Source organism: Sturnus vulgaris, chromosome 5, assembly GCF_052056855.1.
Source record: "Sturnus vulgaris isolate bStuVul1 chromosome 5, bStuVul1.hap1, whole genome shotgun sequence".
Taxonomy (NCBI): domain Eukaryota; kingdom Metazoa; phylum Chordata; class Aves; order Passeriformes; family Sturnidae; genus Sturnus; species Sturnus vulgaris.
Window position 1 is genome coordinate 41463173 of NC_142247.1, and position 15037 is coordinate 41478209.

General features: G+C 40.1%; 1 protein-coding gene across 2 annotated transcripts in view; it reads right to left on the reverse strand.

Moving 5' to 3' along the window:
* Nucleotides 1-1917: 1917 nt before the first annotated feature.
* Nucleotides 1918-15037, reverse strand: part of PRICKLE1 (prickle planar cell polarity protein 1) — a 64699-nt gene continuing 51579 nt past the window's right edge. For both annotated transcript variants that reach the window (XM_088165547.1, XM_014871136.2), the window contains exons 2-8: nucleotides 11108-11286; nucleotides 8746-8859; nucleotides 7778-7915; nucleotides 7091-7294; nucleotides 6408-6594; nucleotides 5405-6268; nucleotides 1918-4144 (exon numbers count right to left, since the gene is read on the reverse strand). In XM_088165547.1, coding sequence (XP_088021673.1) covers nucleotides 3291-4144; nucleotides 5405-6268; nucleotides 6408-6594; nucleotides 7091-7294; nucleotides 7778-7915; nucleotides 8746-8859; nucleotides 11108-11239 — 2493 coding nt within the window. In that variant the 5' untranslated portion in view covers nucleotides 11240-11286 and the 3' untranslated portion in view covers nucleotides 1918-3290. The remainder of the gene's footprint in view (nucleotides 4145-5404; nucleotides 6269-6407; nucleotides 6595-7090; nucleotides 7295-7777; nucleotides 7916-8745; nucleotides 8860-11107; nucleotides 11287-15037) is intronic.

A 15037-nucleotide genomic window follows, 5' to 3' on the forward strand; every position in this document is an offset into this window, starting at 1 on the left:
AAGCAGTAAAGGTGAAAATCATCAACAAAACCACTACTGATATGAAAGAAGGGAATGCCAGGTATCAGAGAAGGACCAAACCCTTGTCACTCTCTCGTCTGCAAGGATTTTCAATTTTGATGAGGATAAAGTTTTGCCTTAGTACTTTTTACTGTCATGAAGATTGTACTGGGTGTGGCTGGGATGGACTTAAATGTTCTTCATAGTGGCTGGTGCAGTGGTGCTTGTGCTTCAGGTTTTTCCTGGAAACATGGTGATAACACTGGGATGTTTCAGTTGTTGCTGAGCAGAGCTTACCCAGAGGTCAAGGCTTCTTCTGCCTCTCAGCCCACCCCACCAGTGAGGAGGCTGGCAGTACACGGGATGTTGGGAGGGAACATAGGACAGCTGACCCCAGCTGACCACAGGTGATAGGGGCATCTAAAACTAGGGATGGGGGCAAGGAGTTTTCCAGGACTGCTGCTGTTCAAGGACAGGCTGGGTATTAATTGGCTAGTGCTGAGCTAGGGGGTTTTTTGGTATCACTTCAGGGGTTTCTGTTTGGGGTTTTTTGCTTGTTTTTATCTATTAAATGGTCTAACTCAGCCAGTAAGTTATTTTATTTTTCATATTTTTATTGTCTCCCCCATCTCACTGGGGAATAGTGAGTAAGCAGCTGTGTCAGGGTTAGGTGCCCACCAGGGTATATGCTCCACTAGGAATATAGGTACTACTTCCAATAACACAAACCACACTTTAGCACTTTTGTGACTGTATCTGAGCCTTGTGCTGGTCACAGACACTATATCCCATACTACGATTCTCTTCAAGGTGGAGAAATACTAGAAATTAGAAATATTTCTCATAAGAAGCTGTCAAAAATAGTACAATATTGTTTATGTCAAGCTGAAGGAAAATAAAGTTGTATAGTAATCTTTAAACTTTAAAAAAAAATTAACAATCTAGAACTGTAATATTCCATAAGGTCCTGCAGTTTGGGAGAGTACATCTGCTGCATCTCAGGAGATGGTGTAGCATCAGAACCACTTGTGGCGACATTTCTCCATGAGACAGTTACTTGGTCCAACACAGGACACAGAGTTACTGGCATAACATTTTGTTTCTGAGGATCCTGGTTTTGGAAATGCAGGTGAGAATGGACGCTCCTAATCATTGTTGGAGCATCCTGGGGAAGGTTATGAACAACTCAGCATCTGCAGCCCCATAAGCCCCACCAGTCTGGTGGCTGTAACATACTTGAGCCCAGCAGGCACACGGCTGCCTGAGCCCTGCAGCAGCCAGATGGAAGCACCCCATGAGGACCAGGCATGGATTTGATCAGCTTTCACCTCCACAAGACCTATGGGTACGAGCAAAGTGACCTGTAGGGTGAAACCACCTCTGGGAGAAAAGGATCTGCTGCTCATTTTACCCTGAAAAATTCAAGTAACTGCTAGTCTGATTACCCTTAGCAATAGCCTAATTTTCTTTGGTGTAAACCAGTGCTTGTGTTCATTCCCTCCCTTACTTCTAGCTGCTTTTGTTTCCATAGCTGCTCTATCCTCAAGAAGGGCAAGCTTAGTTCCATTTGACAGGCTTTTAGGTAAGAAGCATCTATTATTTCATTAGTTTCCTTTCTTCAGGTGATCAGAAAGCCAATGGCTTTAACATTTACCATCATCATTAGTGGATATCACTGGTAAGAAATTCCTGCCGTTTACTTAAACAGTGGAAGTTTATTACAACTTAAAATAGCTCCTGCTCCATATCTGAGTTCAAGGCAACTACTGTGATTACCTCCTGCTTTACAGTTTTTGCCAGCTTGACTTCTAGAACCACTCAGTATCTCTCTTCCTTTAGGTAAGCAAACTTCAGAAATTATTTTTGGGGAAGAAGGGAGAACAATAATAAAAAAAATCCACATCCACAGGAGTTGCATACTGGTTGTAATGATATATTCCAAGCTTGTGTGGTTTTTACATTTATATTTAGTTTACATTTTGCTTGACCCATAAATTATACTTGCAAGATTAAGAGGGCCAGAGAGATTATTTACATAGCCCCACCATGCATATAGAGCTTTTAATACCTAGTAGACAAAATTAAGCTGTTTTGCACTGAACATTTTTCAACTTAAACCCCCTGACTAAAATACAAGCAATATTTCATTCATAACACTGCTGTTAAACCCCTAACAAATCTAGTTTGATATTGTAACAAACTTCTTCAAATTCAGGGATATAAAAATACTCAGATTTTAAAATTTTAACTGTACAATATGTACATTAGTATTTGCACTGTTAAATTATGAATACATTTAAGCCTATGAAATACTACATTATAAATATCAATATTTTTTTGTCTTAGAATTGCAGCTAATACATTTTAAAACCTGGATAATGCATGTGAAAAGACACAATTCTGGAGCCTAATCCTTTAAGCCCATATGAAAATATTTGTTACGTAAGTAGAGCCACTGACTTAAATGGGGTTACATGCCTGAGCAAAGGGCTCCAGCAGTTGTACCTCTCTTGCTGCTGAGGAGTGGGGGGCATGGCAGAAAAAACATCACCACTCATTGGTAAATCCAGTTCCAGAAGCTGAATTAATATCTTCCTTTAAACAGGCATGAAAAAAACCCAAACCAAAACCAATCACCTCACACGTTCTCAAAAAAATTGTAGAGGAAAAACCATGGAAGTTAAATGTACAAAACATTCACTGCTGCTTTAGGATACATCAAGGCTTTAAGCATTTCAGCTCCCACATTATGATTTTTGCTTTCTTAAGGAGCATTTTCCCAAATGAAAGAATCCAGTTTTTGTATGGAAACCTGAATGAGGAAGAGTGAGCTTTATCAATGAAGAAAGGGCACAGTATAGAGCCTTCTTTTTCTTGGCAGCAAGAGGAAGAACTCAAAGATCACCCTGTGTGTCTATAGCTAAAGCACAGGACTGGTATTTTTATTTATTCATCTTTGTTGAATCCTCTCTCAGATAATTCAGCGTAGGTGTATAGTGAGCATCAAATAAAATGTCTACAAAAAGTCTGTATTAGGAACTGCAGTAACAGTATTTTGACAGCTGAAACATAGTATGTAAACCTAGCAGTATCTGAGTAGATCATTTGGCGTGGTGACATTTCTGAATGTTACTTTTGCAATGTAAACTCTGGCACGGTTATCATTTACAGTCAAAGCATTATGAACTTTAGCAACTTGCCTAAGTACAGTTATTAATATAAAAAGATGTGGTTCAAACTGTAGCTACAGAATTGACTGGTCCTCCCAATTAAGAAATACTAGTAATTAATTAAGATATAATACAATTTTTTCCTTTGTGTCCCCTCTTCTTCTTTGATTTGGTTGTCCTCTGTCCAAACTGAGAACTAGATAATGCAGTAGTTGGACCAGAAAGATCATCTGTATAGTATGGGTATCTCAGTGACCGTGGCTGTGGAATTGGCTGTCCTAGAAAATATCCTTCCTCTTCAGAATCAGATGATGAGGATGAAGTTGAACACCAGGAGTCATCTTCCTCACCATACAATCCAAAAAACTTATCAACCACCTGATTCCGCAGTGCATAGTCAGACCTGGTATGGGCATATGGTCCATACAGCTCCGCGTTTTGAATATAGGCCCGAAGCTCACGTGAGCTTCTATTCTGAATAAATTTTTCATGATCCTGAGGGGAATAATAACGAAATCTATCTCTTGGAGAGCATCTTCTTTCTGTGGCCAGATTAAGTGCGTTATCTGAACGAGACTTCCTGCTTCTTCTGCGATGGTGAGGCCGATTTCCACGCTCTTCGAAATGGTAAACACGCCTACGAGTCCTTTCACTCATTGGGGGCTGACGTATTTCAAGATTCTCATAACTTCCATTATCAATAACATCATCTGAAAACTTCACTTGTTGTGGTCTAGACTGGGATTTAGATCGTCTCAGTACAGGCACATGCACTGGCTTTTCCTCTGGCAACACTTTTTCCTGACACAACTCTGAGCTCAGACTCTTCAAGGACTCAGTGCTCCGATGGAGCATTGAAGAATTCAGAGTTCCCATGTTGCTCATCTTCTCACAGTCCTCCACCTCTAGTTCTTGGAAAGTTTGCAAAGAGTAGAGAGATGGCCGTGGCTTGCCTTCTCCATCCATTGAAGCCCCTGTGGTGGGAATGGAGAAAGGAGGAAAAAGAAAATGAGAGGAATACCAAAGAGAAAAGTATTATAATAAAATATGAAACATTTCTTGTCATCAAGTGTTTTTTTAACTATTACCAAAAAAGACTCCCTTCATAGTAGAATAAGCTTTGTTTTGACTTAATACATTTAAGTATTAGCTCTGATGACCAAAGAATTAGCCATCATGAGGACATCACGAGCAGAAGTTCAATGGGTCGAAAATTTTGAAACATACATACAGGTATGCCTTTTAAGAAAAAAGGATTACTTAAAATTTTTCTGCAGTCTGTGCTTGCCATTCTTAAGGCTGAAATATTTCACATTTCTACTACTGCCAAATTCATGTTCCAGCTGTTGCAGCAGGGAAGCTGAGCTTACCGCCTTGCAAAGAAGGATCCTTACTCTCAAAAAGTGATCAAAAGGAAGCTGGCCTGCTGTCCTCTACCTTTGTGTCCACTGACCCTTCATTCCCACAACAACAGTGTCACGTGTGCTGTGATGGTCCCAGGTGCAGTACCTGCAGTGCCCCCTCCTCCCATGCCCCCTGAACCAAGCTCCCCTCCTCAGCTCCTTCACTGCTGCTTGGCCAGGGCCTCACCTAGGCAGGCAGCTGCAGTAATTGGGGTTACACGAGGAACGGAAAGGAGACGAGGATTGGACAACTTTTGAAATGGGTCTTAACTGCCAGGTTTGGGCTTTTTGTGCAGAAATAAGAAAGGAAGGTTAGCACACGCTTTATCCCTTTGGGTAATTTCAGTCATGTTTGATGAGGAGGTTCACAAAAGTGGATTATCAGTTTCCCTTTAGTCAAGGGGGAAAAATAACCTCATAAACCTAATTGCCTAAGGCTAAGAAGGCTACCATCCTTTCAGATTTCCTACATATTTTTACAAGCATATCAGGAAGTTATCTGAAGTGTTTTGTAGATTATCTTTAATATCATCCTAATATATAATGCAACTTCTTATACATAAGGTATGGAAAAATAGTAATTTGCTTAAAGCAGTGGTTTGTGTTCAGAATTCAAAAGCAAAGGAGAAGAATCTAATAGGATTTAAGTAGCAGAAACATACCCTGCAAAGGATTATGTGCTTGATAAAAGCTGCTGCCTACTTTACATGCATCTCTTGATACTAAAGCTTTTTAGAAATCACTGAAATGAAAAATTTTCCTTCAAAATACTCCAATGCACATGCTTTTGCTGACCTCTCCATCAAAGCCATTCATTTATTTCCCCATTACCTGTTATGTTAGACAAAGCCAAGGAATCCATTGAGTCTCGAACACTTTGTTCTTGCTGTTTCAGGTCAGACAAACATTCAAGTGAACCTCCATACCATGGTGTTTGGTCATGTTTGTATCCTGAGGCCCCATGTTCCAAGTCTAGCTCCTGGATTTTCCTGCTGCTGGCAGGGCCTGGGTGGCTGCCATATGCAGAGTCTCCCAAACCATCTTGTGACTGGGCCCAGTACATGTCTGATTGATACTTCTTACTTGCTAAGCTTGGATTATTTTTTTTCAAGTCCAACTTGCTCTTGACCATGCTATCAGAAATCCAATGTTCACTTGATCTAATGTCTACTTCAGTGGGTTGCTGGAAGAGGCTTTTATCACCAAACTTCAGAAGAAGTTGAGTCATGTAGTCTTCATGTTCAGCCCATTCTTCAGGGTCTTCAGGCATTTCTTGCTCTACTCTTCCTTTCCAGAAGTCTTCATTAACAAAGCCCGCCTCTTCCCTTGAAAGGCTTAAATCATCCAGCTTACGAGAGAGAGTATCATCAGCATTGTCTGAAAGGCCAGGAAATTTGTAATTGAGGGCTGGTGACAGGAGGAGAGACTGGCGGCACTGGTCAGCTGACCGGCTGCTTTTTCCCATACGGACACTTCTCCTGGAATCTCTTGATCGAGCAGACTGAAATGCAGAATCAGAAGAGTCGGAGGCGTGAACATCCTCTCCCAGACTGCAGGTCTTTGAACAGTAAATCTGCCCTTGCTTTGGAAGGAATGGGCAGCCAAGCAAAGAGGTCTTGCACTGAGCACAAGAAAAGCAAGTTTCTGTGGCATGCCAGTGCTGTCCATCATAGGTCATCTGAGCATGGTCAACACCTGGGAAGACAGAAAAAGCAACGCTCTGGATCTCTCTAAAAAATTACTTGCAGAATTCATACTTCTGAAATGTGAAATCATTTCATCATTTGGTTTTCCCTTAATCTGTAAGTTTAATGCTTGAAAAGGACACACTTACCAATGTGTTCCCCACAGGTCTCACAGTATTCTGCATAGAGAGATTCAAAGCAGTTACAGCAGAACGGCCGCCCGTCCTTCATGATGTACCTCTGTCCACCCAGGATTGTTTCACACTCGAGGCAACAGAAGTGCTTCATGTGCCAGTGGCGACCTTCAGCTTCTGTACATTCATCAGCAAAAATTATCTTTTCAGAGATAAAAAGGATACTTTTAGTTAAGTGGCAAAAATCTCACGTTGGGAGTTAGTGCATAAAAAATATCCTAACTCTGCAGTTCACATCCAAAATTTATTTTTATTTTGCTCCCTTTTGAATACAAAGATAGAAACAACAATCTCCCACAACAAAAATAAAGAAAAACAGTACATTTTAAAGCCAAAAAATAAAGGAACCTAGGAACTCAAGCTTTAAGGAAGCTTCTATAAGGATAGTATTTTGTAATATTCGAGAATGTTAATTTTTAAACACAAACAGGTGTTTGCTTTCTAAATACCATCTTATTGCTTGTAATATTTCCAGTTTGACAAGAAATTAAATATCTCTCAGTTTTCCAACACATCTATGCAGCAGAGTCCTGACTTCCTAGTTGAGTTAGGACTGGAGACAGGAATTTCCAAAATGATGCAGTTTGTCAACAGAACAACAGGACTTGTAGCTTGGCTGTAAAATATTAATTATTTACCTCATCACAGGCTGAACATCGAGGTTTGAGAAGTTCAGCGTGGTGTCTGCCACAGTGAATTTTTCCATCTTGGTAGAAGTAGATAAGGTCAACAAGAAGCTCGTTGCATGTGAAGCACACAAAACAGGAGGGATGCCAGCACACACCAGGCCCAGCTCTTGAGGCAAAAACTGCAACTTCACCGCCATTTACTTTTGTACCACACTAGGAACAAACCCAGATAGTGAATACACTTCCCATCCAAAACTAGTAGCTTATTCTAAGTTAAAATACCAAACCAAATATGAGATTTTATTCCAAAATTCTGACAAGAGGAAAAAGATATGATCAGTTTTGGTCTAGATGAACTGCATCTCAGTGAACCTTCTGTGAATATAAGTTTATTTTCTACAAAATAACATTTTAAAGTATGTCTGCTTTCTATTTGTCATTACTTTAGTATGAGTCAGCATTAGGGTTTTTTTATTGAGTAGGGAATACATCAAAGACTCAGCTCATTCCCAGTAATATCAAAGGTTACATTTTGCTTAAGCAAGCACTACTTTCTTTCTTCCTCCATGCAGTTTCAAAAATAATCTTTTGTTGTTGTTTCAGACACAGACAGAGGTAAGTTTAAATATTAATATAGAGATACTGTAGTTGTACATAATTCAGCCCTGTAGCTGGCTTATGGCACCAGCGTGTTACCTGCTCACAAACAGCGTGCATCACTGCTCTGGAGAGGAGTTTAATCGTGCCTCGTCCCAGTGCCTCCTTTTTGCGCTGAGAACTGAACATCTGCAGCTCCTTCTTTTCCTCTTCACTTAACGACTGGCAGTATCTCACCTTCCAGTGAGAAAACACAGGAGAACTTATATTAGAGACTGAGCTTTTAATGTAACAGATGAGTAACTAAGTGCATATACGGAATTTATCAGGCATGCTGCCAATCATCATTAAACTTTTCCTGCTTGCCTTCTCTGCCATCTTAATATTTAGGTAATAAGGCATAACGCAAAAATGTATGGAGAGAGATTTTTTTTCATTACAGGAAAAACCCACCATGCTAAACTGAGGAGTTGTTTAGGCAAGATTTTTAGAAGCTAACTCATAATCTGCTGCTAACCTAAAATAACGGAATGAACCTAAACCAGCCATAACATTGTCCTTTAGATTTATGGTTAAGTGCCCACGACTAAGTGTTGCAGTATACACAAGACCTTAAGTACTGACACCCCCGCCCCTTTCCTTACAAAGAGCTTGTTTGTTATTTCCACTTCTACTCTAAATTACACCGCATAACTGAGATGCAAGCCTTTTACTATCACAAAGCATCCTTTTTGTGCACCACAATGCAATTCCAGGAATTTGTAGGTTCCTGGTAATTGGTGGGTGGCTGCAAACACTATAAAACTAACTTGTGTTAAGTTTATTGCAGTGACACCAGCCTCCCTAACAAGCAAAGGCAGTGTCCTTCCAGACAGCTCTTATCTGCACACAAGCCAAGTGGACAGCTGAACAATGGACTCAGTGTACACACCGTGCTGCTTTATAGCTCAGATGCCACTGCAGGCCATGGTTTGGGCTTGTAATAAATACACAGGCAGGTAATTCTCCACGGAAAAGCTACCAGGGAGACCCAAGCCCTGACGGTTCATCCTAAATTCTGTATTTACCTCGTTATCGTGGGGTGGCAGCTGGTAGAGAAGTTGTTTAATCCGGTGTTTCTCTCCAGGGCTGTTAACGTAAGGGACCTTCTCCTCTGGCAAGCAGGCAAAATACAGCTGGACCTGACCAAGAGAAATGCAGAGTTCAGACCCAGGACACCCAGGCCCCAAGCACTGCCAGTGTCCTTTGGCTACTGTTTTATCTCAGGTCTCATTTACAAAGGAAGAAGAGGTCACGCTACATTAGACTGTGACAGGGTTTGTGCTGAAAATACAAGACCCAGATGAACCAGCTCAGCAAACCTGAATTCTCTGATAAAACTAGCACCCAGATGCTGAATTGCTTTTCTGGAATGCAATTTGCAGCTACAATTAGGGGGGGTATCATAAATTATGCACATTTAATGTTCTCATTATTCCCACCCCCTTCAGGGCTGGTCAACAACTCCATGGAAATTCTAAGTTTCCCTCTGCAATTTACCACACAAGGCATGAAGCTTTCCAGAAAACAGCCACTACATAAACAACTTTAATTTGCTCTCTGCATTTTACACATTGTTGAGACAAAAGCTGTTTTGTAGTCTCCTGCTGATCAGGTTCACCCGAAGCATCAGCTTTCATTGCTTCCATGTGGGCTTTGGTAAGAAGGTGGAAACATCCTTCCCTTGGGAGAAGGCTGGATCCAGTCACATTTCAATCAGATGCAAATTAACCAGGAAATTTCCATGGGATGAATGTTTTTGTATCAGTCTTCACTCTTTTTTTTTTTTTCTTCAGAAGAATATTATGACAGGAAAGCTGTAATGAACACTACAACAAAGCCCAATGGCAAAAAATATTTTTGTGGAACAGCTACAGATTTATTGTTTTTCCTATGCAGTTTCCAGCTTGTCACGAGGCCTGGGGCTGTAAGAGCTGACTATTGGCAAAAATATTACTTGCCATACAGATTTAAATAATGCTCAGGTCAACAGCTTATTACTGTGCAAGACAGATGAAAAAAAGGCATTAATCAGTCATTTAAGTCAGGAAGCAATCGAAATTGTGAGACAGGTTGTACAAAACATGACTTGGTCTTCATTTAACCAAAATTTAAAGAAATGAAGTCTACTGTAAGCCCACTTGCTACTGACTATATTTCAGGATGCTCCAGAAAAAGATAACATGCAGCAAGAAGTGAAGTTTTAAAAATAGTTTATGTCCTTTTCTCAAGCTTATTGCACTGTTCTGAAAATAAGCAATCCTGGGGGAAAAAACCCTCCCATCTTTATTGAGTTTGGGCTAGCTGGGATTATGAGGATGTTTTAGGGCATTTAATTGTTCTGGCAGAATGTTAGCTCATCGTTTGCCTTAAGGTCTGATTCATCAGGATTCTTACAGATACTTAAGTAAGTGATAAAAAAGAGTTGCCCTAAAAATAGCCTGTTAATTGCCATTCCTACTGACTTGTTACTTTACTCATGATTAAGAAAATCTCTGCATTGCAAAAAAAGAGACATCTGCACTCTTTTAAACTATGGACTGTATAAGCTTGCCGGGATTGCTCTGCCTCCTTTAGGAGATGTTGCAAAGCCATCCTGGCCATTTAACACTGAAGTCTTTAGTTCTGAGTATTACTGAGTACACAGCTTCAGCGCAGTTGCAATACCATAAACACCATGAACGGATACCATAAGCAGTTCATTCTGCAATTCCTATAGCAACTTGGTCATCAATAATTTCACTTTTATTCCATTCCCATTGCCATGTGATGTTACACAAAAAAAGGGGGACTGAAGAGAGGGGAAAGGACAGCCCAACCAACCTACAAGTGTCAGCTCCAGACACCGACAAGAGAAATCCTGCCATGAACAAATGGCAGCCATACAACTATTTAAACAAGCGTAAAATACATTATTACCTGTCACAATGACTGAACGCTTTGGTTTATATGCACTGCTGAACCATCCATGTTCTAAATGTCAAACGCCTAATTATTTAAAGAGTCATACAAGTGCAATCAAATACTTGGCCAGGGAGCACAATGTCATGAGGTATGCCATGAGCTTTAACTTAACCTAATAACTTCTTTCCAAAAAAAAAGCAAACTTCTATGCTGCTTTTACTTGGCAATATATACCTCTGCAGCACATACTTTTTAAAAAACCTTGACCAGGAACTTTTTTGGCACATAAAATTCCTCAGGGTTGAGAGCTTTAAGCTCCCTACACACAGCCTCATTGGACAGGAAACAAAAAAGAAGTGAAAAGTTCTCCATGAATTAAAGTTTTATACATTATAAGAATTTAATTAGACTTACAGAGGCATCAGATCACTCCCTCAGACAGTCCTTACAAGGCTTATTTTTAAAATGCAGAAAGATGGTTGCTACCTGCTCTGGTCTGAGGCCTGGGGGGACCCAGGCATATTCCTCCAAGGCACAGCCAGAGTCATCGTCAGAGGTTGAGCTCCGCTGACACCCATAAACGAGGTTGTTGGCTTTGGGCTCCATCTCCAATGGCATAAGTGTGAAGTGTTAAATATTTCAGCTGCAGCTCATCAAGCAGTGATCTGGAGAAAAAGATTAATAGAGCTTTAATAGACTTGAACATGAACAACTAATTATCAGTATAAATGATCTTACAACAGTTTAGTATTCTTTGTGCTGCCCAGAACAATAAATTAGTGTTGGTTGGTTACAACTTGCTACAAGCAATTCAAAAGTGTTCAAAAAAGTTATAAAAATGAAACTATTGAAGAAAAAAAAACCCAGAAACCTAGGCACAGATTACCACTTCTGGCAACGACAACGTATTTCAGTACTAACACTTGTCACCTTTTACAGTTCTACTTGTTTCACATCACAGGATATATATTTAAGTAAATCTAGGAAAGACTCATTGAGCAGATACTAACAATAGGAATGACAAGCTCTTCCTGAAGTTATTACTACCACTAACCTAGTGAAACAAAAGACGTGACAAACACTTGTCAAAAGCTAAAGAAATTATTGGAGAAAGACAGTTGTTCAAGTAGCATCCTGTTGTTCACAAGGCAGGCACAAGCAGAAAGCATCTGCTGAATTCCTCTGAGAAATTTGGTTGAGCTGTATGGGAGCGGAAGGGCGTTGGTCCTGTTAAATATCTGAAATCCAATTATGCCAGATTAGTCTCTGTAAAATACATCATGATTGTTCTGTCAATTTAAAACCCTACAGGGAGATGATTTTGTTGATTCATGAAGCCTGCAAAGCTTAATATCAGTGGGATTGTTTTGAGTCATAACTGGCAAAGAAGGCTCTCACCAAGATCCATAGCAGTCTGCAGTAAAAAGATTAAGAAGATATAGGTCTTGTATTAATTCTAGCAGAAGTTCTCAGGAAATTCATACAAGGCATTTCAATGAAATACAGATAACCAAAATCACAGAGGATTTGTTCTAACACAACAGATACCTTGACCACTTGAGGTAGGGACAAGCCTGCTTTTACAGTACCACGTTACACATGAGCTGTGCCTTCCCTGTTTTAGGACATTCTTTCATCCTGTTAATCTAAACACAGATCCAATTTTGTCAGTGCTACATCCAAGCTGTAGAAAATTTTAATCTCTTTGACATAAACCTTGCTGGTGGGTCTAATTAGAAGAGCAAGCTAAAAACTTCTGGTGGGTCATATGTTACATTTCCAGTTTCATCACCACTATTTTAGAGAAAATAAGTTCCCCCTGGATGAAGATTTAAGGTAGAAGATTTAAGACTGCTTACCTAAATATTCTGCTGATTACTCAACAGGAGTTTCTCCTTCAAGCATGAGACACTGGCTAGTGCTCAGTTCTGATAATTCAGCACATAAACCCAAACTTGCTCCATAAAAAGTGACCATATGCATCCAAAAGCAACAAACTCAGAGAAATTATAATATCCAATATATAGCCTTATCTAGCCCTATTTTCAATACGTCTATACATTCCCATAGCCCTTAAAAAGAGATGGGATTACTTAACTCTTCCACTGGGCCAGTGCTCCAAAAAATTAAGTTGTTTAACTCTACTTCAAAAACTTCTGATTCAAAAACAGACACACTATTTTTGGTGCACTGCTAAGATGCCAGCACGCTTCACAGCTGCACTGTAGTAGAAGATTAATTTAATAGTTGATGGGGCAAGCAAACCTGCTAACTTCCCCTCTGAGAACAGGCTATTTCTGGAAAGCTGATGAGCTGTCAGGCACATGTCTGAAATCCTAATCAAGTTGAACAACTAAAGGTTAGCACAACAGTTTCTGAGCTTAACATTGCCATATTACAATCTTTCTCAAAGAAGGTAAGTATAACCAAACTCAATCCTAAAACCTCAATTCTATATATGCAAAATAGAAAGACAGGCTGCCTGGTACATACTGTATCCCTTGAATTAGTTGAACTCAGAAACAAATGGTAAGACAAGGAATACAGAATTGTTTCCCCTTCCCACGTACTGGTGGAAGTAAAGTCATGAATCAGGTATGTTTTTGTTTATAAAACTGAGGTGCGAGGAAGGAGGGACAGAGGAATAATGTGATGCAGTTAGGAAATCACGCTAGGAAAAAAATACAAGTGTTCACTGTTGCTGATGGATAGGGATGCTCAGTTTGGCATCTTGTATCACACATCATCTATATCCAAGTAATTCTTAAAGTCACTAGGAGTATCATTGAGAAGCTGAATTCCTTCCAAGATGTCCTTAGCAGCAGATGAACTATTTTATCATTCCTTTTAGAAAGGGGCAGATGCCTGGTTTGCAATAATGTGTCGCTCACTGACACCTAAGCAGGTATTTCCAATTCTTAGGGCATTGCAAGAACTTGTATTGGACAAATGGTCCCTTTTCAAGAACTGACTCCTGCCCAATATCCCAGGAATAAAAGGAGTCAGTAGGTTAAACATCTTTGACAATATTTCATTAGGCAGCACGACCTCAACCATATCCCACAGGAAGCAGATTTGAAACATAACTTAGGCGAGAAACAGCTCTGGCAGTGCCTGGGCACTTGTGCAGAGTGTACTCCTGCCTTTTCTCACAATACCCAACACTTACAAGCACACCAGGTTACTGAGTAATTACTTTATATTGATTGTTCAAAACCCTCTCTCCACAAGATACAAGATTAACTTCTCCAACTTCTCTTGAAAGACAACGAAACAACCCAAAATCTGAATGCATGATGACTTACTAACTTTTCTGAGTATTCTGAACACTAAGGCTACATCCTACTCCCACAATGAACAAAGCAGCACAGGGCAACGTCAGGATCTTAAGCACAGCAAAGGTGCCTAAGTGTAGGAGTGTTGCCGAATTCCTAAGGAAGACAAGGCACTGGTGAGAGAGAGACAAGGCTGCTTTTCTGCAGAGACTGGTTCTGCCTGGGCCCCCTCTGACACATCTATTTCAGACAGCACACACACCAGCTCCAACAAGAGGAAACCACAGACCCACAGGCCCACTTTCCAGTCATACAGGCCAGTTTGAAAGTTTGGCTGATAGAGAATAAAAGAAAAATACATCTTACCTCCAAATGTAAAATGCAACTTTACAATCGTGGTTCTCCTCACCAGATAAGGTGATTAGAAACGTTCAAAGCAAGGTCCACAAACCTCAATGAACTGAGATTAGGACAGCTCAAAGGACATTCATTTTAAAAGAAAAACGCTCCCATAGGGCGAATGTGAAGCTGGCTATAAAATGATTGACAATACACCACATCACAAATACTGTGGGGTTGCTCAGAACAAGGTTTCTAATCTAGCCTATCTTAACAACAGGCTATCTGAAGAACTATTTTAGCAATTGCTTGTTTAGGAGTTCTTCTTCCTCTCCTGTTCAAGTGCAATTTGGTTTGCATTTTAAAACTACAGGGTTCTTCCTCCCTGCCCCCCAGCCTCACTCATTCTTCAAAGTGATCTGTTTAAAATGATTACATCCTAAGGAGGATTCAAATGAATATAAACAACAGCTGAAAAAATAAGTGCTTTCCAAGGGATGACTAGAAAGGTGGTCTTTCTATTCCTGCCATGACACCTACAAAACACGACAAGGATGTGTTGCTTTGCTTTGCTTTCCTAAAGTCCATGGAGCATATTGAGGTTTCAGCTCTGTTCAAATACTGCCCCTCAAAAAAGGCTTTATAGCCTACAAGGAGGTTTTTCACTGGCAGGTTGACAACTATGAGTAACATAATTGAGTTACACAGCTAAATTTGATTTGAAAAGAAAAGTAGTTACTGTGTTTTTTCCACTGATGAATTAAAGCAGTCGTATGACAAATTCCTTAGAGGCAAAGACAAA